The sequence below is a fragment of the Sebastes fasciatus genome, chromosome 14, assembly GCF_043250625.1.
Source record: "Sebastes fasciatus isolate fSebFas1 chromosome 14, fSebFas1.pri, whole genome shotgun sequence".
Classification (NCBI taxonomy): domain Eukaryota; kingdom Metazoa; phylum Chordata; class Actinopteri; order Perciformes; family Sebastidae; genus Sebastes; species Sebastes fasciatus.
In genome coordinates this window covers 9,665,474-9,688,802 of record NC_133808.1, presented here as the reverse complement: position 1 = coordinate 9,688,802, position 23,329 = coordinate 9,665,474, and the positions used below count along the sequence as shown (strand labels likewise).

Below are 23,329 nucleotides of genomic sequence, written 5' to 3'. Positions count from 1 at the left end.
GTATCACACATTTGGCTAACAGGAAACGTGAAGGGGTCTGAGCAGGAAGTGGTTCTTCACAGTACTGTTCTTTACCAGATGGTTTTCATATTTTCACCTGTCACACTTAAAGAAGTCACCACAGCTGACTTCACGATGTCACGAGCAGCACGTTCAGACCCCTGCTCCACCCCCACATGTTAACACAGGAAAAAGTTGTGTTTGTGCACGTAATGCTTTGTCTAAATAATGTTTTGGGGCGAGTGTTACTTCATCTGAACATCAGTACTGCGTAATCACATTCACATCAACTAAATCACATCTTCACACACTGGATCTCCCTGGATTGTTGGACAGAAACGGATTCAGGTTTTGAACTAATTATCACCTGAAGTCATTGGCTAATGTTACATTCCAGTGATCATAACGGAACGTTTTTCTATAAGACTGTAAATTCATTAATGGTTGTTTGTTGAAATGTGAAGTTACTGTAGATGCCAAACAAGCCACCGTTGAGCCTGCTGCACACACACACACACACAAGCACACTGTTGAGACTGCCAAACACACACTTTATGTTGTACAGGTCTGTACTCATTATGACATAGATATATTGTATGTGTGAGATGGGTTTATTATTAAATTATTAGAGATGGATTTATAAATAACTGTAAATATTTATTTGGTGCTTGCTGTGTTGTAAATTATTTGGGAAAGTGTTTTAGACAAATTCTTTTTTCTATGTTATCAAGTGCTTCATTTGAATGTACTTTGACAGAACAAAAGGAACCAATTTTAAAATGTTTTGCTTTTCTTTAAATTAATAATAAAGCCTTGGATAATGGAAGAGTAAAGAAAACGGACTATGTTTTTTTTAATTTAATCCATCTGGTAAAAGCTGGATTGGATATGTTCACTTTAGACGTCTGTCAGTTGAAGGACACAATGATATTTATCTGTCTCCATACAGCTGCCGCCGCTGTATGCAAACATAAATGCAGATGTTAAAATGCAGTGAAATACTTTAAAAGGTTATCCCTTCATAGGTATTAAGTGGAACAAGATGTAAAGGCATTCATAGTATGTTCAAAATATATATATTAACAGCTTGGCAAAATGTACTTGTTAGGAATATTTAATTTAAATTAATTTACAGTAATACATAGGTAGTTTTTGGCAAACTTTAACTCAAGCATTTCCTATAAGGAGCAATAATAAAGTGGCAGGCAGGACAATAAAGCAAAATTCTTAATGGACTCCAGAAGACAAATCTTGGACCCGAGCGTGATCCAAAAAAAAGAATTAAAAAGATGGATCATTTAGTCACTTGTAATGAAAAAGCTCTACGCATACTGATTCACTTGGTCCTCAAATGAAAGTGGTCTGTGAATATAATATAGCTTAGTCTGACATTATTTGAAGAATAAGGATAGTGTTATTCTATATATTTCTCTCTGTTAACAAATCCCATGAAAAGACTCCAATTTCCATTTGTTTCTACTGAAAACCTTTAAACACTGATCACAAATATATAGAGTACTTTTTTTAAATACAGTCAGTAATTTACTAAAAACAGCTGGGCACTTTAGTTTTTAGCAAATGTTACTCAAACAGGAGTAAAAGTGCATTTGTTGGGAATTATTTCCAGATGTGGATTAATATTTATTTAGTCAGTATTTACAGCAGCAGGACGGTGAATGTGGGATTGATTCTAAGTAAAATACAGTTCACATGTTCCTTTGTAATGTAGGATATCGTCACCCAGGGCAACAATGATGGGTTTTTAATACTTTCTGGGCAACAGTTTTAAGTTTATGGCACAGAGGTAGGTCTGCAACTAACGATTATTTTCATTGTCGATTATTTTCTTGATTCATTGATTAGTTGTTTGGTTTATAAAATGGGGAAAAATGTTGATCAGTGTTTCCCAAAGCCCAAGATGACGTCCTCAAATGCCTTGTTTTGTCCACAATTCAAAGATTATTCAGTTTACTGTCATAGAGGAGTAAAGAAACCAGAAAATATTCACATTTAAGAAGCTGGAATCAGAGATTTTCTTCTTTTTTTTTCTTAAAAAAATTACTCTATAATTAAAATTATGAATCAATTATCAAAATAGTTGCAGATTAATTTAATATTTGACAACTAATCAATTAATTGAATACTTGCAGCTCTACAGGCTTTGGCTGCACAAGTAATTAATAGGATACATTCTTGTTGGTTTTGGTCTTTTCATGAGATTTGTTAACAATAAGAAAAATACAGAATATCGCAAACTTATCCTTTAAAACTATGTCCTCATACAAAACAGAATGTACTGCATTTTATACAAACCTGTATAAACAGTATTGTAGAAAAAAATGGACGCTGGGATGTCTGCGCATCAGAACAGAGAAGACGCAAAAAAAAAGGAAAGCGTCTCACTCAAAGTTTGTGATGTCCAGTGTGACTGGTCTCGTCGTCCGGACAGAAGCACCGATTCTCCTCCGGCCTCCTAATCGTTACAGTTCAACTTCCACGTCATCCGCCTCGTTGCCAGTGCTGAGGACAGATCCCTCGGTGTTCAATCTCTTTGTAGGAGGTTCAACGGGGACAGAAAAGGGATCCATGTCGGTCGTCTTTTCCTGATGGCTGAGGAGTTAGATGACAGTTATTATAGTATGAGCTAAGTGAAGAAGATCTACTGTGGAACTGGTTTATAAAAATGAATAAGAATCGTTCACCTTGGACTGAAGCTGGACCTGTGAACTTTACTAGCTTTAGAGTCGACGGGGCTGAACGGGCAGGGGGACTTGCTTCCTAAAAGAACAAAAAAGACACATAACATACATGATGCAGCTGGTATTTTTTAACTCTGTGCATGATTTTGTTGTTTAGGTGGAGCACCTTCTAGTTTTTGTTTGGAGAAGGGCGAAGAGCGATTGGGCGGCTTCCTGTCAGAGCTAACGTAAGACACGGCATCTTCCCCTTCAGCCACAGCCAACAGGGAAGCGCGATAGTAGATAAGTTGCTGCCAGCACTCCTCCCTGAGGTCAATAATGTGCTCTGCCGTGTGCTTCTGCAGGTAGGAGAACCTGCAAGGACAAGAACAAGACTTTCAGAAAGCAAAGTTTGATTAAAAAAAAAACTCTGTAACCCCCATGTATGTGTCATGCAGCACTTACACCGTTTTCTTGTCCGGTTTGAGGAGTTTGCTGGAGAACTCGCTGAGGATGGTCAGATAGGAGAGGTACGGTGGCGTAGGTGTGTCTGGGGTTTGACTAAACTCTTGGAACACAAACTCTATGCCGTTCCTGCACAAAGGAAACACACACTTTTAACACAAAAATCTGCAAAAGAAAAAAACAAATCCAAGTGATGAGAAAGGAGAGCCAGCGCTGACCTGTGGATCATGACGACACACTCGCGAAACTTGACGAGGTCCCCGAAGGTGAGGGCGAACCTCCTGGCGAGCTCTTTGATACTGGTAAAGGTCTGGACTCCTGGGTGAGTCCTACCGCCGCTCTCCTGCTCTCGCTTCAGACGGACAAACAGCTGAGGAAAGAGGACAGAAAACGCATCAGCATCTTGCAGCGTTGCAACTGAGGCTCATATTTCAGGATGTGTGTGGAGCAACTGTACCTGCTGCAAACAGAGCACCAGTGTACGAGCACTCTCCATCTTATCTATCTGTCTGGTCCTGTACATCGTCTCCTTGATGATGTCTCCAAAGTCGTTATGGTACTTCGGGGACAAAGAGGGAGAAATTTAGCTTCTGTAGCACATACTAGCATTAAAGGATTAGTTTGACATTTTGGAAAATACACTTTCTTGCCGAGAGTTAGATGAGAAGATTGATACCAATCTCGTGTGTGTCCGTTAAATATAAAGACACAGCCTGACTGAATTGTACACTTTTTTTTTAAGAAATTATATGTATATGTGTTTTTGTACGTGTATATACTGCGTGTGCATATATGTGTATGTATGTATATATGTATACAGTATATATATATGTATATATAAATACATTTTATTTTATTCGTTTTAATTTTAAATTTTTTTTTTACTTGTGTATATTATTTTTATTTATTTATCTATCTGTTTGTATATAATATGTTTTTCCTGTATCTATACTGGCTTATTTTATATTAATATTAGGTTTGTTAAGTTTCTTTGTACCGAGAATGTTATTATTGGGGACGTTTGTGAATGTTTGTTCTGTTATTTCAAAATTAACAAAAAAAATATAAATATAGTATTGAAAAAAATATATATATATATTTATATAAAGACACAGCCAACAGCCAGTTAGCTTAACTTAGCATAAAGACTGGAAACAGCTGTCCTGGCCTGGACTTCTAAAGCTCATTAATTAACATGTTATATCTTGTTTGTTTAACGGTAGGGTTGGTAGTGTTGTTCAAATATGTTTTTTGTTGTATTTGTTGACATTCTCATCATAGTGGTGCAGCATATGAGTCCTAAAACCTGGAAATGAGTTCGCAGTTGAGCACTTCCGGTTCCCTCCTCTTGAACTCAATGGGTTTTTAGTTAGATGCCTGAAATAGGGTCTGTGGTTAACACAAGCTGAAGCGATTTGAAGGTTTTGTTCTACGATATATAATACGTCTGTAAATATCCCACTTGTGACTTTTGAAGCTTTTATTCGTCTTAAAAAAAGGCGGTTGCTAACAAGTGGCTAAATGAGACTACTAAACGTCATCACGACGACGACTCGTCCACCTCTACGGCCTCGTTTGTGTATAGCTTTTTCACTTCTGGCGATTGCATTCACGCTTCCAAAAATCATAAAAGTGGTGTTCATTTGTGGAGGTTATCGTGCTGAAAATCTTGCTGAAAATCAGAAACGTTTGTTTTGCCACAGGGAACCAGGGCGATACTAACTTCCTGGTTGGCCAACAAAAATACGTCCTCCCTGCACCACTCTATTACCAACCCTAGCTTTAATCAGTACAAAACTGAAGTGTAAAAACAACAAGTTGTGGTTTTATGACGGCATATTTCTTTGTGACTTTGGAGAGGGTATCAAACTTCTCATCTAACCTTTGGCAGGAAAAGCCAATGAACATATGTCCATATGTCCCTAAAAATGTCCTTTAAGGAGTTAACCTTTACCTTCATGTAGTACATGAAGACCTCAGCCGCCATGCTCATCTCCAGCACCCCGTGTACTATCAGTTTGCAGAAGGCCGCCAGCAGGTTTCTTCGCTTGTGAAGGTCCTCCAGCCTCTCCACTTCAGAGCTCTCGCTGACTGATGGAGCCAGATGGAGTTGAAGCGCGGCGGTTGGATGTGAAGTGGTCGAGAGAGCGAGAGAAGGGGAAGAGAGTGATTAATCATGAGAAATCATATAACGGAAAAAGAAAAGAACAAAAGCAGAGTGTTTTAGTTAGTTTGAGGACAATGGCTTTAGCAGGTGGAAATCAAAGATAACATAAGACTGGAGTTATGGTTGTGACACCATGTGGCTTCAATCTTTCACAGGGCTAATAAAATAGGCTCAGAGGTGAGCCAGAGTTAATGGAATTTTCTCACGGAAAGAGATTGCCCTGATTTTATGATTTAACGCAGTGCCCTTGCCCTCCGAATGATCTCTGATCCAGCAGCTAATAGAAAACACTGTCTATATAACAAAACCGTTACCAGGCAAATCCAATAAAACAATAGCTTTTTATTACATGTTCAAAAACCAATAATCCTGTATTGTATTTGGTTGAACATTTAAGAGATTCCCACCAGGACCGCTATTGACTTCTCTGGACTATCCCATATTTGGATTGCAATATGTCTCTGAGAGTAGAAGCTATTGTAAAGATAATATAAAATGTTTCAGTTACAGTCAGCCGTGAATGGATTAATACGTTTACCTGCAGGACTTTACAAAGAAAAACACTATGTATTTCCAACATGTCAATCTTGTTTTTTCTCATTTCAGAACAGACGGGAACACACTGCTGTCGTCAATTTACAAGCTGCATCGCTTTTTTTTACATAACAAAGTCTAACAAAGTCCCTTCGTACAAATTAGTCCAGCCAGTTTCAGTCTGAGGATAATATTAACAGGGCTTCCTTTGTAATTGAGGGTCAATCGTCAGGTCAGGTTGGTAAATCAGACCCCGTTTACAGTCAGTGGGCAGCTCTGCAGTGAGTTATTAAGCCAAATGTGTGGCCATGCATTTAATATCTGCATGTTTTTACCACGGTGAGCCGCTACACCAGAATCAATGCTTCACTCAGAGCACCGGAGAGAAGATGCTGAGCTCCGACAGAGTGAGAGTGCCATCTACTGTGTAAATACTGTAATGTGTGTTCAGTCCCGGGTGTCTCGCTACTTTATACTTCTACTCCCCTGTATTTCAGAGGGAAACATTGTCATTTTTACTCCACTATATTCATTTAACAGCTGCAGTTATGAGTTACTTTTCAGATTGAGATTTTGCATGAAAAAAAAATAATAATAATCTTATAAAATACAATGTATTGTTAAAAAATTAAACCAGTGGCTCCCTAACTTTTTAAGCCTTTTGTGGCCCCTTACCAAAAGTAGGCTTGGAGCCCCATGTCACATTTCAGATGTCTATGAGTTGTTAGCAGTTCAACCAAAGAGACATTCCCCCTCTAAACTTCTCACATGGCTTCATTTAAACTGTTCAGACGACCAAAGAGGTCAAATTATCCATTATTGCTTCACCAAAAAAACAAAGATTAGAGAAATAATGAATACAAATTTGTGTATCAGAACTTTCTCTTCTTTTCCTACCTCATTAATTTAACAAGCCCTCAGATTTACCTCTTGTGACCCTCTGGAGGGGGCCTGACTGGACTAAAAGTTTTAGTTAAAATTCGACCAGCTACAACAGTAAATGTCGTCTATAATAATATATCAGTCACAGGGGACATTTTTCTGCAGAATGAGTACTTGAAGGTCCAGTGTGTAGGATCTGGCGGTATCTAATGCTGAGGTGAGGAGATTGCAACCAACTGAAGCCTCTCCCGTGTGCCAAGCGTGTTGGAGAGCTACAGTGGCCGACGCAAAAACGCGAAGGCCCTCTCGAGAGTCATTTGGACCAGAGCTAGTGCGTAGAGTGTGTGTGAACATGAAGTGAGTGGTGAAGCAAGAGAGAGAGAGCGGCGGCGGCGACGACGAGAGCGAGTAACGTTATTAACTCTGGCCCCAAGCAGGAAAAGTTAACAGAGTTTGGTTTGTCCGTTCTGTGCTACTGTAGAAACATGGCGGTGCAACATGTCGGACTCTGTGGAGAGGACCCGCTCCCTATGTAGATCTAAACGATTCTTATTATCAAGTGATTATACACTAAAGAAAACACATACTTATTAATATTATTTTCCATTTCTGCCAATAGATCCCCCTAATTGTTACACACTGGCCCTTTAACTACATTTTGCTGCTGATACTTTTGTGCTTTTACTGAAGTAGGATTTTGAATGCAGCAATTTTACTTGCAATGGAGTATTTTAAAAGTGCTGCATTGTTACTTAAGTGAAGTTTCTGAGTAATTTAATTCCCCTTCTCTCTCCCCTTGTCTCTTGTCACCTCTCTACTGTCCACTGCCAAATAAAAGCAAAAATGTCACAATTTGGTTTTAAAAATATATGCTCAATTAAACAAAAATTCTAAATAGAAAATGCAGTTATTCTCAAATACCCTATAAACATAAAAGTACTCTGTTTGGAGTAATAATTTGTGTTTGATAAGGTTTTTCTTTTTCCACAAAAAAAAGTTAAATTAGCTTGTTGAAAATTCTTAAAATTACATCCAGTCCTTTTCCCTCATTAACAAATACAGAATATGCAAATAACGGCCTTCTAGTGTCAAACTCTGCACACACAAGAAGCTCAAACATCCAAGTGAAGTAACAAAACGCAAAACAAGTGAAAGATATTGTATTGTAAACAGGCCGGATGTCTCACCACCGCTCTGGCCGTCACAGTCTGGTCCGACAAAGATGTGCATGCACACGAAGGTGTACAGCGCCCTCTGCAGTTTGGGACTGGGTGTGTACAGCAGTGGACCAAAGCAGGAGGGATCCCACACCTGTAGCTGGTAGGAATGAGCCGTCAGAACGTCACAGACGCCCAGAAAAGCCTAATATGGGAAAAAAAAGAGAGGAAGTGAGAAAGGTGAGAATAAAGAGTACATGGTGCCATTACTGATAAAACATCAGTTCACCTGCTGCTGCACACTGTGGTCAGAGTGGGAGAGACAGCGATTCCCCCTCTCACAGAAGAGACGCAGCTGGAGTCTCTGGGCCACAGCTTTCTCCTAACACACACACACACACACACACACACACACACACACACACACACACACACACACACACACACACACACACACACACACACACACACACACACACACACACACACACACACACACACACACACACACACACACACACACACACACACACACACACACACACACACACACACACACACACAGGGCTTCAAAACGAGGCACACTGACAGCATTTCGTCTGCAAATATGTACATTTGGTTAATGTATAAGCTTTATAGAGGAACAGGTGTATAAATAATAAATAAATAATGTAATTTATTAATATGGGCCTCTTTAGAAGTACAGTCCCACTGAAAAACTCTACACTTTATACTCCCTTTTCATCAATTCTCTATAAGGCTGCTCAAAAATGCCCATCACCAGTTCTCAGAGCCCGCGGTGACGCCTTTAAATGTCCTGTTTTTATCTGAATAACAATCTGTGAAAGAGAGTTATTTCAATGTCATAGAGGACAAAGAAAGTGAGACAAGATTCACATTTGAAAAGCTGGAACCAGTGAATTTTTGTCAGTTTTGCCTTTTAAAAAAAATCACCTAAACGATTTATCAATTATCAAAATAGTTGCTGATTAATTTCTGTCAATCGACTAATCGACTAAGCTTATTCTACCACTGCAATCACTGTAGGGCTGAGACCACTTATTGATCAATAACGCAGTACACTCAAACAGAAAATGAGAAAAATATACGTTTTTATGCATTAAAGGGGAATTACGCCCATTTTCAAAATATATTCTGAGTACATGGGAACATTTTCTGTTCCACAACTGACTCACTGGGGTCATTTGGGTATTAAAAAAAGAAAACAAACATTCTGTGGGTCCACAAAATAAGTCTCCCATTCATTGTCTATGGAGCAGTTCCAGACTTTATACCTTATGACATCACAAGTTTGAGTTTTAGCACTCTATTTTTGGATTTGGGAGAGAGTTGTTTATGTTTACTAATATATTTTGGACTGTCTTAGACCATAGGAATAACATGTATGAATTTTGAAAATAGGCATAGTTCCCCTTTAATAGTTATTTTAAATAGATAAAACAATTTCAAAAGCTTCTCACACCAAAACAAAGCTGGTTTATCTCTTTTCTAGGCATAAATTAATTATAGTTATGTTTGCTGAAATAACACAGATGTAAATGGCGTTAGTTTTCATTACGCGTCATTAAGCGTCTCAAGATAACTTCTGTTATGATTTGACGCTATATAAAAATAAATTGAATTGACCTGAATTGAATTACATTTCATAATTATTATACTGAAGATTTTTGCTACTTTTAGATGATATTTTGTTGGGAATAATGCCTCACCCGCCCACTGATGGTGTAAACAAAAAACACAACAGTTATACACATGTAATACAGTATCCATCCATCCATCTGCAACCGCTTATCCCGTTAGGGGTCGCGGGGGGGCTGGAGCCGATCCCAGCCGACATTGGGCGAAGGCAGGGTACACCCTGGACAGGTCGCCAGTCCATCGCAGGGTGTAATACAGTATATATTCCCAAAATATTATATTCATATATACATCTTTTGATGCGGCTGCTCATACAAACTTCTTATTTCTAAATCTTTATATTCATATTAGTTGAAAGTAAAGCGGATGTAACTCACTCTAGAGGTTAAAGTGACAGTACTGGTGTTGAGAGACCACAGCATGCAGAAACACAGACACTGCAGCACCTCCAGCAGCACCTTCAGACAAAAAGAGAGAGAAAGAGACTGAGGACGCTTATCAAAATGAAAGACGGTGAATAAATAACACTTGTACAAACTTGATTTTTAGAGAAGCGGTGTTGGTACCTCAGGCGGTGCTCCTCCCTCGTTGCTCTTCGCTGATAGGAGGGGAGACAACAGCTCAAACAGGTTCCACCTGAGGAGGTCGTGACAGCTGACAAAACATGAGGAGAAACAGATAATGAACAGCCAATTAAATACACATCACTGGCAGGAATATTGTGGGCTCGAACGGTTCTAAAGTCTTACTTGTGGAAAGCTCTGAGTTTCTTCAGTGTGGCTAGAATTTCTCCCGTTTTCTCCTCGTCAGCAGAGAAACTCTGACTCTCACCCTACAGCAGAGAAATAGGAATGAATAAGAATAAAGAATAGAGTGATGTTTACTAGTGACCTCTCATCAAAAACAGGTGAAAGTATGCAGTATTTCACACAGACAAATAGGGTTCACGAATGAACAGCTAAGAGAAAATAAAATCCACAAGTCCAAAACACACAAACACACATACAGCAACATACTTTTGGTCCGACAGTGTAACAGTGCTGCTCACCGTGAGCGAGTCTTCCAGCAGTGCCGTCAGGTGGTCCACCCAGTGCTGGACCAGAGAGTCTCTGGCGGCCCGGGCCACGGAGCTCCAGGCCGTCTCCTCCCCACACAGACTGAGGTACGTGCGGGCTGCAGCTTCCAGAACAGCAGGGCTCGAGTGGCGGTCCAAAACAGCTCCCATCTCTGCCATCAGGCCAGATACTGCCTGAGGAGGAGGAGGATGACAATAACGTAGAGTAACTTTAAAATGTGTTACAATTTTGTGACTATACCCAGTAGGTCACAAGGCAAATAAATGACAATCTACACTATTTTGACAGTGTTAAAATAATTAGTTGATTGAGCGATGACAATGACAACTGATTCATAATTTTACCAGGACCTCAGACGTGAGGATTTGCTGCTTCTTTCTGTTTTATGTCTTTAGAAATTGACTGTTTATTTTTTTGGTCTTAAAAGGTGCAGTGTGTATGTGTGCAGATTGCAACCATCTGAAACTTCTCCCGTGTGCCAAACGTGTTAGAGAACTACGCGCCAGTGTTTGGTTTGTCCATTCTGGGCTACTGTAGAAGCATGGCAGCCGGCTCTGTGAATAGGGCCTGCTCCCTATGTAGATATAAACGGCTCATTCTGAGCTAACGAGAATACGACAATCCTTATTTTCAGGTGATTATACACTAAAGAAAACATAATTATTAATATTATATTGCATTTTTGACGATAAATCCTCCGAAATGCTACACACTGTTTCTTAAAAAAAATAAACAGACAAGCAAAATGTCACATTTGGTTCATTCAGTATTTAACATGTTTTTTGACATCTTATAGACTACATGATGAATAATCTAATGAAAGAATCATTACTGGTAAATCATTAAAACTGTTCCTAGTGAGAGAAGTTGGGATACTTTCTCTGTTCAACTTTGTGATCCAGCTAACATTTGTGTAATTTTAGAGAAAAGAAAGAGTATTGTGCTCAGGATTTTTACCTTTTTTTCATAATATATCTATAATTACACATTCAATTAAACTAATCGCATTGAAAATAGCGACTCAGTAATAATTTTTCAATTAAAATATATTTAAGTTTTATTTCATGGCTCTTCGGTCAAACACTACAGTGTTAATAGTGGCAACAAAAAGATAAAAGATGTGTCACCCCATCATATCCCCATTCACATCTCATTAATTTGTCATGATATTGTTTATGTGCGTTGATGCAGACCTGTGTGTTGTCAGCCTCGGGACATTCGGGGAGGAAGTGCTGAGGAATCTTTATCAGGGAGGCAACAATGTCAGAACTACCTGAAAACTGCACAAACAACAACATCATCAAAGAATAGACATTATCACAATATAACACCCAGAATCTAACTGTGCAGCAAAGACATCTGAATGTTCTTAATACAGAATCAAATTAACTAATATATATATGACAGTTACACGTGGAATAAATACCTTGGACAGTAACTTAGGAAGCACCACGAGGAGATGATCAGTGAGCTTAGTACAGTCATCTGTCAGAATTTTCTTTTCCCTGGCATTCATCACCTGAAACATCCATTTACAAACTCTCACACACCCAGTGCAGTATAATCCAAGTCTCAGCTATCCAGTCGTATGCTCGATACTTTCACACTTTCGCTTTTTGATTCTCCGTTTGTAGGCATGCAAGAAAAACTGTTTTCTTCAATAATTCAAGGTAACACGGGGTGAGTAATTGATATACAAATGATCATTTTGTGGGTGAAGTATTCCTTTAAGTAGTAGTAGTTACTTGTAGTGCAGTACTTTTACATTGTTGTACTGGTACTTTTATTTAAGTAAAAGGATGAGGAGAGGATGGATCTCTCACTGACCTTCTTGGCTCCACTCCTTCCTGCCAGTGCTGGTCCCTCTGAGGCCTGACGCACCGAAGCTACCAGGATCTCTACGAGCACCGCTTCTTCTGCCTGAGTCAGACCTGCACGCACATGCACACGCACACACATACACACAAGATGATCACATGCATGTGACATAATCTGAATGAATGGAGAATGTCTTTCACAAGGTAATATTTACTGATAGTATTTTATGGTGGAAATATACTTTACTGCAAACGAAGCACATGAGGCTGTTAGGCAAATAAACCAAATAAACAATAAACAATAACATAAAAAAAAAAAAACATAATTCATGAATGCAAAAATGAAGATAGACCAAGCTTTGCACCCTTTTAAAAGATTACAGTTGAACACAATTTGTAATTCAAATAATGTAATATTGCTTTGGTTTGTAGATGCTCTTAAACTTACATGGAGACTAGAGCTGCGACGATTAATCGATTAATCAATTATTTGTCAACTATTCAATTAATCTGCAGCTATTTTGATTATCGATTAATCGGTTTGAGGATTTTTTTAAGGAAAAAAGGAAAAATTATCTGATTTCAGCTTATTAAATGTGAATATTTTCTGGTTTCTTTACTTTATGACAGTAAACTGAATATCTTTGAGTTGTGGACAAAACAAGACATTTGAGGATGTCATCTTGGGCTTTGGTAAACACTGAAAGACATTTTTCACCATTTTATAGACCAAACAATTAATCGTTTAATCGAGAAAATAAGTCGACAGACTGATGGACAACGAAAATAATCATTAGTTGCAGCCCTAATGGAGACAAAACAAGCAAAACATTTATTTATTATCTCATGCTATTGCAAGATCACTAAAACACTGATGTTTTTAAGCATCCAATTGGCAAGAATACAACAGACACTATTATTAGTTATTATTAGGTGTTGTTTGCTGAAGGCATTTTTTGTTGGCTTGCTACGGTGTTTTACACATCTGGGGAATCACAATAATATTCACAAATATGCTTTAGTCACCAATAAGCACCAGATTTAATGACCATATTCATAATACAAGAGAAACAATTCCATTAAATCAACGAAATTATTAGTCAGACTAATCCTCTTGTGGTCACTTCTGCCTACAAATACACAAACTAACACATCACAGTTACCTGGTCCATGTGAGGAAGGGTCCTGCAGCAGTATAGATGTGAATGTGGGCCAGTCCTTCAGCAGGGCTCCCCCACAGTCCCACAGACTGTCCACAAGATACACCACATGCGTGTGCAGCTGAAAGCGAACGCAGAGAGACATGTCAGTCCTTCCGTGGTCATTTTCTTAAGCTCAAACAAGAGCCTTGTATTGAAACAGCCGGTGTATGTTCACCTCAGACTCCCGGAAGAACTGCAGTAGAGCCTTCAGTCTGGCAGATGTTTGCTGTCTATGTGTCTCCTCCTCGTTTATTTCATCCTGAGTATCAGATGCAGGGGCTACAGTTTTGAGAAGCCTAATAAGAGACCAACAATATCCAGGTTATCAACAGTTTGTTTGGAGTTTTTTTGTTTTGTTTGTTTCTTCAAGTGACGGAGGTGAACGTACCGTGAGAAGAGCAGCTCCCCTGCGGTGGCCGCAAGAGGGCGCTGTGAAGAGTAAACAAACTGGAGCAGCTGCTTGTAGTCCTCTGGACAGAGCACATCATCAGACGTTCTGGGGAGTCAGAAATAAATAGTAGGGAAACATTAAAGATGATTGGAAAATGATGAGAGAAACAAACAGTGTGGTGACTCACTCGGAGATGAGGAGCAGTAGTTTCATGGTCTGCACTGCCACTTCATTGTCCTTATCCAGGGTCATGGAGATCATCCGGTCCTGGAACAAAAACGGTAAACATCGTGCATGAGCGCGCTCACACTTATGCAAACATGGGCGGCACATCTAAACGTGCATTAATCGTATTTTGGAAAGCAACATTGAATCAATTATGGGGAATATGAAAAGGCTGTTTGTACTATTACTTGTAAAGCCAAAAACACAGACTTATCACCAAATTCTTCATCTCTAAAGAGCTTTTTAGACTGTGCAAAAGTGTGAACACAACATTGACATATCATTACCTTTTAAATTGATATGGCAAACTTGTTCAAAAACTGAAAAAAAACATTATCATTGATTTAGAGCCGTATCCTCTTCACGGAGTCCGCCATGTTCCTATAGTAGCCCAGAACAGACAAACCAAACACTGTCTCTAGAGAGAGCCTTTAGCGTTTTTAAGTTACCTGAAGGCCACCGTAGTTCTCCGACACGCTTGTGAAACTGCGGTAACGTGAGCCGCAGAGTGCAAAACCGTGGTACCGCCAGCCGTCGTTTGACTTCCGTTGCTCCTAAAGTAGTATTATTATAGTAAAGATGGCCTCTGAGCGAGGCGAACAGCGTTACCACGGTTTTGCACTCTGCGGCTCACTTTACCACGCTCTTGGAAAGGGAGGAGTGAGCGGAGGGGTACTCAGTTGGTTGCAATCTGCAACCACACCACTAGATGTCATGAAATCCTACACACTGTCCCTTTAATGCAACTTTAAGCAGAATTGTTTACCTTGAAGCGGCTGGTGAACAGGTCCAGTTTGGGGAGGAGTGGAGGATCACCATACAAACCCTGTAGACTTAACACACACTTGAGACGCACATCTGGTATCTGAAACATGATATGCATGTCCAGTTTCATAGCAATAGACATAAATAGTCTGTCTTCATTCTAAAAGATGTATTATTCACAGAGAACACCCAAATTATCTCTTGTGTGTTATCTTTGTGTTACATCACATTACGCTGCATTGTATGCTTGCTGTCGTTTACCTTGTCGTGCATCATCCAGCCCATGTATTTGAGGTAGCTGTCATTGAGAAATGCAGAACTGTAGAGCTTCATCCACAAACCCAACTCCTCCATACAGATAGAGCGGATTTCTGGAAGTACATCACTGCACAGGCACACACACACACACACACACAAAATGAGATGGTGCACATTGAAAGCTATGCTGAGACTAACAGTGTCAGAGAAACATTCACCGATATCGTTTCAGAAAAATTCCTTTGAAGATGACATCCATCATGCTTTCTATCTCCGCCCTCTTCTCCTGCAGCTTGAGGAGCACAAGGAAAGGCACACAGCAAGTCAGACATTACTTATAGAGCAAAGATAAAAACTCTCAACCAGATACCAAGTGACACTGGTCTTACCTCTGTGATCTTCTTCTGCATTCTCTCCTGCTGCAGGGTGCTTTTCTGTCTCATCGTCTTTGTCTTCTGCACCTCGTACAGTTTCTGACTGTTTTCGACGCCGACGCTCAGGCTCAGAGCCACGCCCACCAGAGAGCTCAGCAGCTTCACCGCTTATCAGGGGACATCCACATCATAAACCAAAAAGCACAGATTAGTTTATTGAATGTTTTTATGTTATCTGTAATGTGTGTGTTTTTCTATTCCTTACCTGCTAGCGTGCAGGTGTGTCTGAAAGCCCGTACGTAAGAGTCCGACAGCTCGGTGAGCAGCGAGATGAGGGTGTTCATCAGGTAACTGTCAAATATGACGCTGTGCTGACACTGAGCCACCAGCACCGACACAAAGTCGCAGAACTCAGAGTGGAACCAGCGGCCGTACGGTCCAGATTGTATCAGAGGATACTCCACGCTGTCCTGCAGCGAGGGGAGGGAGGAAAAGGATGCTGAGAGGAAATACTTTGAAGGGCAGCAATTACTTGAGGGTTATAGAAGAGAGACACTTGCAGGCTCAAATATTTGGCATCTTTACTTTCCTGATGTGAAGGAGTATTTTTGGACGGGTCACTCTGGAGAAATGGTGGGTCAAGTAGGTGATTTAATAATTAATGAGACCCTCTAACACAGGAAGGTGAAAGATGTAAAATCCATTAAAGGGGACATATCATGCTCATTTTCAGGGTCATACTTGTATTTTGAGTTTCTACTAGAACATGTTTACATGCTTTAATGTCCAAAAAACTAATTATTTTTCTCATACCGTCTGTCTAAATATACCTGTATTCACCCTCTGTCTGAAATTCTCCTGTCACTTTAAGCCCCCCTCCAGAAAAAGCCCAGTCTGCTCTGATTGGCTTGAGAGAAAAATATGGTGCACCTTTGCAAAGGTTGTTGTCAAGCTGTGGGCGGTATATTCTAATGAGCCTGCATGTGACATAGGAAGAGGAGCCAAATCTGAATGGCTTGTTGAATCACATGTTTTCTGATCTAGGCAGGCCACAAAAAACTGCCTAGGTTGTCTTATTTCACAGTTTGTGGGTTGGTAGGAACTCCAGATACCCAAATGTATGTGCACAAGCTCTGAAGAAGTGAGTTTTAATGATATGTCCCCTTTAAGCAGGGAGCTACTACTGACTGTGTCCATGGGCCACGTGACTGTGAGGATCCACGGAAAGGCCAGAAACTTCTTATACTGCAGACCAGCGACCTGAAACACACACACACACACACACAGTTGTACAGTTTCAGTTCAAAGTGTTACATCTGATGAAGACACAGGAACAAGCACATATTGAAAGACCTCTTACCTCATCCAGCTCCTCCACCATCTTACTCATGACTTCACTGTCCTCTTTGCTCTGACACATCTCAGCTGTGACCACACCTGGGAGACAAGCAGGGAAACATGCACCTGATAGTGTGTGTTCTACGTGTGTGTGTGTGTGTGTGTGTGTGTGTGTGTGTGTGTGTGTGTGTGTGTGTGTGTGTGTGTGTGTGTGTGTGTGTGTGTGTGTGTGTGTGTGTGTGGTGTGCTTGCCTTTGCAACCAGAGCATTGGATGAAGAAACTGATGAGATCGAGGAGAGAAGAGTCTCTGTCCGTCACATAGGCCTCGATCCAATCATCAATCACCGCCTGCTCAGACATTACCCAAAGTCAATTAGTGTGTTTACTGCATATCAATATTTTGATAATGAGATCATCCCAGCTAGTATATTCAGGGGGTTTTATAATCAGGATATGAGCTCATTTTAGATTTTTGTAAACTGTTGTAAACATGGTTTGCATGCAACTGCTCATTAGCTGAATATATCCCGAGTATAACTGGAATATTAAAGAGGACCCATTATGTTTTTGTGCTTTTTCCCTTGCCTCTAGTGTGTTATATAGTTTTATTGTGCATATAAAAGGTCTGCAAAGTTACAAAGTCCAAAGAACTCCCTGAAACACCTTTCTTGAAGTCCAGCCTTTTCTTCCGTAACATGGTGATGTCACCAAGTAACACATTTGCATAATACCTGCCTAGCGGCTAGTTTGCCACACCCTGAAAACAGCAGGGGCAGGAGATCAAACAGAGCGTTTCAGACAGAGGGTGAATACAGGTATATTCAGACAGACTGTATAAGAAAAATAATGCGTTTTTTTAACATTAAAGCATGTAAACATGTTCTAGTAAAAACCCAAAATACAAGTATGCACCTGAAAATAAGCTAAATAGGTCCTCATTAATGCGCATGTAAACCTACCAACAGAATGATCACTCTTTTATTATAAATCAAAGGTGAACTGATGATTTCTGTGCACTCCTCAGGTGAGGGTTAGCTACCTGCATAGCACTCCTGCCCATGGTGACCACCTCGAACAGGGTGACGGCCTCCACTTGTCTCTGTTTGCCGCGGCTGCCTCCTGCTGCGCCAACGCCGCTGCGACCGGCTCTGGCACTTTTGCGCTTGACATTCTCTGAGCCCTTGTGTGGTCTTTTTCTTCGTCTCTGTGGGTTTTGGGAAAAGTGGAGGATAAGATAGTAAATATATGAGTTTATATAACCAGTGTCATCCTTAACGGGTCAAATACAAATGTCTGAATGACAAAACTCCTCTGTGTCGACATTGAAGTACTGTGATGATTCAAGGTGAAAAACTCAAGAGAGTCAGTCAGACAGCAGACGTTTCACTCCTCCAGCTTCACACTTCAGTAACACTTAGGGCCCTATCTTACACCCGGCGCAGTGTAACTATCATTGCTAGTTTCAGACAAACACAGTTGTCATATCACGTCCAGCGCCCACAATGTGTAAGTAGCAAATGTACTTGCGCCCATCTGTTTGCCCATGGGCGTGTTGGTCTTAAAATGAGGTGTGGTCAGGCGCTTTGTTGGCGCATTGCTATCAGACCCTGCATGCTAAACGATGAACAGAAAAACACCTACCACACTCTTCTGTCTGTTCTCATTCCCCGACTCATCCTCTGAATGGTTGACAGCCCCGGAGGAGTTCGCCTCATCACGGGAGTTCTTACTGGGAAGTCAAAACAGGAAATTAGATTACAAGAATGGAAAATCAAATCAGCATTCAAGGACCAGACAGTGGTGGAAAGTAACTAAGTACATCTTCTCAGGTACTTTAGTACAATTTTATATGTCAGTTTATACTTCTACTCCGCTATATTTCAGAGGGAAACATTGCACTTTTCACGTCACTACATATATGTAACTGCTATAGTTACATGATCAACTTATTAAATATGATGCACTGTTATAGATTAAAGGCCCCACAGACCCAGGTGTTTTCAGTTATGTTGCTGATTAGACCTACTGGGTTTTACGTGAGGTCATCGTGTACTCATAAAGTTGAAAAATTATTTTTTATCTTGTAGCACATGATAATAACGTGTGTACATTTTGTGTTAATAAAAAAATTATTAATCATCTTTCCAGACCTTGAATACTCCATATTTTAACCCTCTGAATGGGGCCATTTCACTTTACTTTAATTTTACTTTAAGTACATTTTGTCAGATGCAGGACTTGTACTTGTAACAGAGTATTTTTACACTGCGGGAGTGCTACTTTTACTTAAGGAAAGGATCAGAGTACTTCTTCCACCACTGTCAAAGACACACACATACTCGACTTTCATTACTTGTATCACTCTTTCAGGTTTAACCATACCACTGTCACTTTACCTTGCAATTTGTGTCTCTATGTTCTTTTTCATATATAAATTTGTTATTATTTAAAAAAAAAAAATCTATTCTCTTATTCTATTCTAGTTTAGTTTATTCTTTTACTTTCTCTATTTATCAGTACTATTGCAGCAATAGTACTGATAAATAGAGAAAGTATAGTACAACTGGTGCTGCTGTAACAACCAAATTCCCCCTCAGGGGATCAATGAAGGCTTATCAGAACACTTAATCAGTCATACACTTTCAATAACCCTGTAACACCAAAATATCCACTGCTGCTCTTATAGACTATAATTCTTACAGTCTTTAATGCAAATTTTTTAACATTTTTATATTACAATTTACAGTCTGTAATGCACATTTCTCTGTACTATGTACATATCATCTGACATTTATGTACATATTATATGTTTATACCTGTCACTGTAAATATAAATCCTAGTCAGTGTACATACAGTATATAAACATCTCCACATGTACATGGTGTACATAATCATCTAGTCCACATATATCATTCCAGTATTTCTTTCTTTGCACTATTTGTATTGTTTACAACTCCCAAACACTTGACTTGTATATAAAAATTAGATTTTTATTATATATTTGTTTTTATCATTGTATTCTTTATTCTGTTATTTCTATTCTGTGTAAGTATATTGAGAGAGCTGCATAAAAAGCGGAGTCAAATTCCTTGTATGTAATACTTGGTGAAATAAACCTGATTCTGATCTTATCTTACTTCTGCCCTGAGGACCTGGATGCAGCTGTAGCTGTGGGATCTGGTATCATCTCCTCCTCAGATCTTTACACATGCAGGGCTCAGGTGTGCGTCTCTGCATCTGGAAATACAATATGATGAAGTAGCATCTCGGCTGCGGACAGGAAGAGACTAGATAGAGTGATCAGGAAGGCCAGCTCTATCCTGGGATGCCCCCTCGACACAGTGGAGGTGGTGGGAGAGAGGAGGATGATGGCTAAGCTGTCATCCATGATGGAGAATGACTACCACCCCATGCAGGACACCATCTCAGCACTGGAGAGCTCCTTCAGCAACAGGCTGCTCCACCCAAAGTGTGTGAAGGAGCGCTATCACAGGTCCTTCCTTCCTGCAGCTGTCAGACTCCACAACCAGCACTGCTCCCAGTAGACCACTTACACTTACACACCAAAAACTGACAATAACCTGATGTTTTCAGGTGGAATTTCATTTCATTCTCACTGTGCAATATCATCTTCCACTTGTGCAATTTTGTTTAATAGTCTGTTTATTGTCAATACTGTATATACTGTTCCTATTTTTATACTTCCTTCTATTTAAATGGTTCATATTTTGTTACACTTTGTTTAGCTCTTTTTTTTTACTGTGTTAGCTGATGCATCTTGTTTTTTGCACTATCTCCTTTGCTGCTGTACACTGCACATTTCCCCACTGAGGGACTAATAAAGGAATATCTTATCTTATCTTAGAATACAGACAGAAGATATTTCAAACAGTTGATCAAAAATCAGATACATGGAATGAAACAGTAAATAAACGCTGAGGTCATTTTGATCCTGTTGAGCACAACAAGAACCTCACACAAAATCCATACAACACAGTCACCCCTCACCACTGTCTGAATAATCACCAGGCCTACATTATCTTACACTGGCATTTGAAGATTTATAATAAAAAAAAATAAACAACAAAATAAATAGGATCATGGATACTTGATATTAATATTAACCCTATATCTGTATAGAGAGAGGAAGTCATACTTATGAATATCTGGCCAATAACTACCCCATCTCCAGTGAGAGGAGGGTTGCAGGGTGGCTACTCTGCATGCATGGGAACTATCTTCTGCATGCATAGGAACTATCTTCTGCATGCATGGGAACTATCTTCTGCATGCATACATGGTAATTATCTTCTGCATGCATGGGAACTATCTTCTGTATGCATGGGAACTATCTCCTGCATGCAGGGAACTATCTTCTGTATGCATGGGAACTATCTCCTGCATGCAGGGAACTATCTTCTGCATGCATGGGAACTATCTCCTGCATGCAGGGAACTATCTTCTGCATGCATGGGAACTATCTCCTGCATGGGAACTATCTTCCGCATGGGACTTATCTTCTGCGTGCCCCCCTCCACAGGGAGGAGCTGTCAGGGGATTTAAAGGGTTGCTCAAGGACACTCCGGCAGTGTAGATGCTTTTGACCCCCTTGAGGCTGTCAGAGACAACTAAAAGACAACACTCTGCTACTACTAGCTAACACACATTGTATCTAAGAAGTTAAACATCACTCACAGCTTCCTGAAGTCGCCCTGTGGTGTGCAACATTGTAACAAAGATGAGTGACAGGTAAACACACAGCTCGGTCGCCTCCACTTTATAAACTTTTTAAACTTACCCTCTTCACGTTCTTTCATCCTTCCTCGACGTTCATTGATGTGTTATTTTAAATCCGAAAAGCTGTCATATTGGTACATTCAAACATTTCCCACCAAGAATATATCCTCCTTCTTTTTCCCCTCACAGCTCTCACCTCACAGTCAAGTCTGCCGGACAGCCTAGCCGCACTCTGATTGGCTGGCGAGCAAAATCGAAGGTATGTGATTGGTTAATCCAGAGCGTCACTCACAGTTTAGTCCCGCCCCCTGGCGGCTGTGACAGACAGACAGTCCGGTTGGGTTTGTTCTGCATACCTCAGCACTGTCAACATCTTTAGGACGTCTGAGACAGCCTGTTACAGGAAGCATTACAGAGGTGTTGCTTTAATGAACAGCATTACAACCGTGTTGCATCCTTCCTGCTGTGTGTTTGGTACAAAATCGTCTTATTGTAGCCCTACATGTATGGTTTGTTTTAATTAACCAGACCAGTGGGTATTATAATTCAGAGGGGAGCTGTTGTGTTATTATCTGATTTAACATTTTGCAGGAATTGAACAGTAGGAGGCGACATTTGCTCATCATAGACGATGAGTAATCCTCCAAATACAAAAAGTATTGGCATCAAAATATACTTACCTAGTGGTATTTTATTATATGATACTGTCCTCATACTATATCAGTTTATATTTTGATATTCTATGTTATATTGCTGTACTATACAATGTATTATGTTCCTGTTTGTTACTCTCTCATCCCTGTATAATAGCCAATCGATCAATCAATCAATCAATTAAATAACAATAATGAAGTCAAATATAATCATCATTATAAACATTATAAATTTAGCAGCAACAATAGCAAATTGTTCGATAAAATATGAGGTAGGGAATACATACACAATTATTAAATAAATATAAGAGAAAATACACTCACCCCCACACACGCACGCACGCACGCACACACACTCTCACTCACACACACACACACTCACGCGCACACTCCCCCAATACAGACATACTTATGGAGCGCTTCACAGTAAATACATAGAATTAAAAACCTTGTAAGTGTGTGGTGCAATAGGTGCAGTGTAACCGAGGGTGAGGAGGTGGGTATGAATGGGTGAGTGGATAGAGACAGGGCTCTCTACTGGATCAGGGTCAGGTGTGAGTCTCTAGTGGGTGTAGTGGGTCTCTAGTGGGTCAGGGTCGGGTGTGAGTCTCAGCTCAGCATCCGGATGTCCTGGAGATATAGAAGCTGTTTCTGAGGCGGTGGGTTTTAGCTCTGACGCTGATGTAGCCAGGCTTCCTCTTGGACCGTTTCCTGATGAAGAGGCCGTGGCTCGGGTGGCTAGGATCAGCAATGATCTTGTTTGCCTTGGTTAGACATCTCTTGGTGTATATGTCCTCCAAGTTAGGCAGCACTCCACCTGTGAGCCGTTGGGCCGACCGCACCACTCTCTGAATGTTATATTATATAACTACATTTCACCATATAAGCTACTATATCTTATATGTCATACTATATTATACTGTACCATATCATAATGTATTATGTTAAT

At 40.0% G+C, this 23,329-nt stretch overlaps 1 protein-coding gene across 3 annotated transcripts; it reads right to left on the bottom strand.

Annotated features, from left to right (window-relative positions):
* Window positions 1–1,098: 1,098 nt before the first annotated feature.
* On the bottom strand, window positions 1,099–21,932 carry LOC141782364 (cohesin subunit SA-2). Of its 3 annotated transcripts, XM_074658622.1 has the most exons (32): window positions 21,789–21,932; window positions 20,128–20,227; window positions 18,631–18,718; window positions 18,029–18,193; window positions 17,241–17,337; window positions 17,011–17,087; window positions 16,839–16,910; window positions 15,916–16,120; window positions 15,666–15,817; window positions 15,495–15,568; window positions 15,280–15,403; window positions 15,020–15,118; window positions 14,216–14,295; window positions 14,026–14,133; window positions 13,813–13,933; window positions 13,599–13,716; window positions 12,446–12,549; window positions 12,045–12,137; window positions 11,812–11,898; window positions 10,591–10,791; window positions 10,292–10,374; window positions 10,109–10,196; window positions 9,920–10,000; window positions 8,173–8,265; window positions 7,914–8,088; window positions 5,098–5,234; window positions 3,601–3,702; window positions 3,362–3,513; window positions 3,144–3,272; window positions 2,866–3,053; window positions 2,703–2,778; window positions 1,099–2,610 (listed from the first exon to the last, which is right to left on the bottom strand). In XM_074658622.1, exons 2-32 carry the CDS (start codon window positions 20,175–20,177, stop codon window positions 2,481–2,483), a joined length of 3,549 nt encoding a protein of 1,182 aa, XP_074514723.1. In that variant the 5' UTR covers window positions 20,178–20,227; window positions 21,789–21,932; the 3' UTR covers window positions 1,099–2,480. The 3 variants fall into 3 exon arrangements, with proteins under 3 accessions (XP_074514723.1, XP_074514721.1, XP_074514722.1); XM_074658620.1 differs by having other exon boundaries at window positions 17,011–17,337; XM_074658621.1 differs by having other exon boundaries at window positions 2,347–2,610; window positions 11,812–11,859; window positions 17,011–17,337.
* Window positions 21,933–23,329: the final 1,397 nt, after the last annotated feature.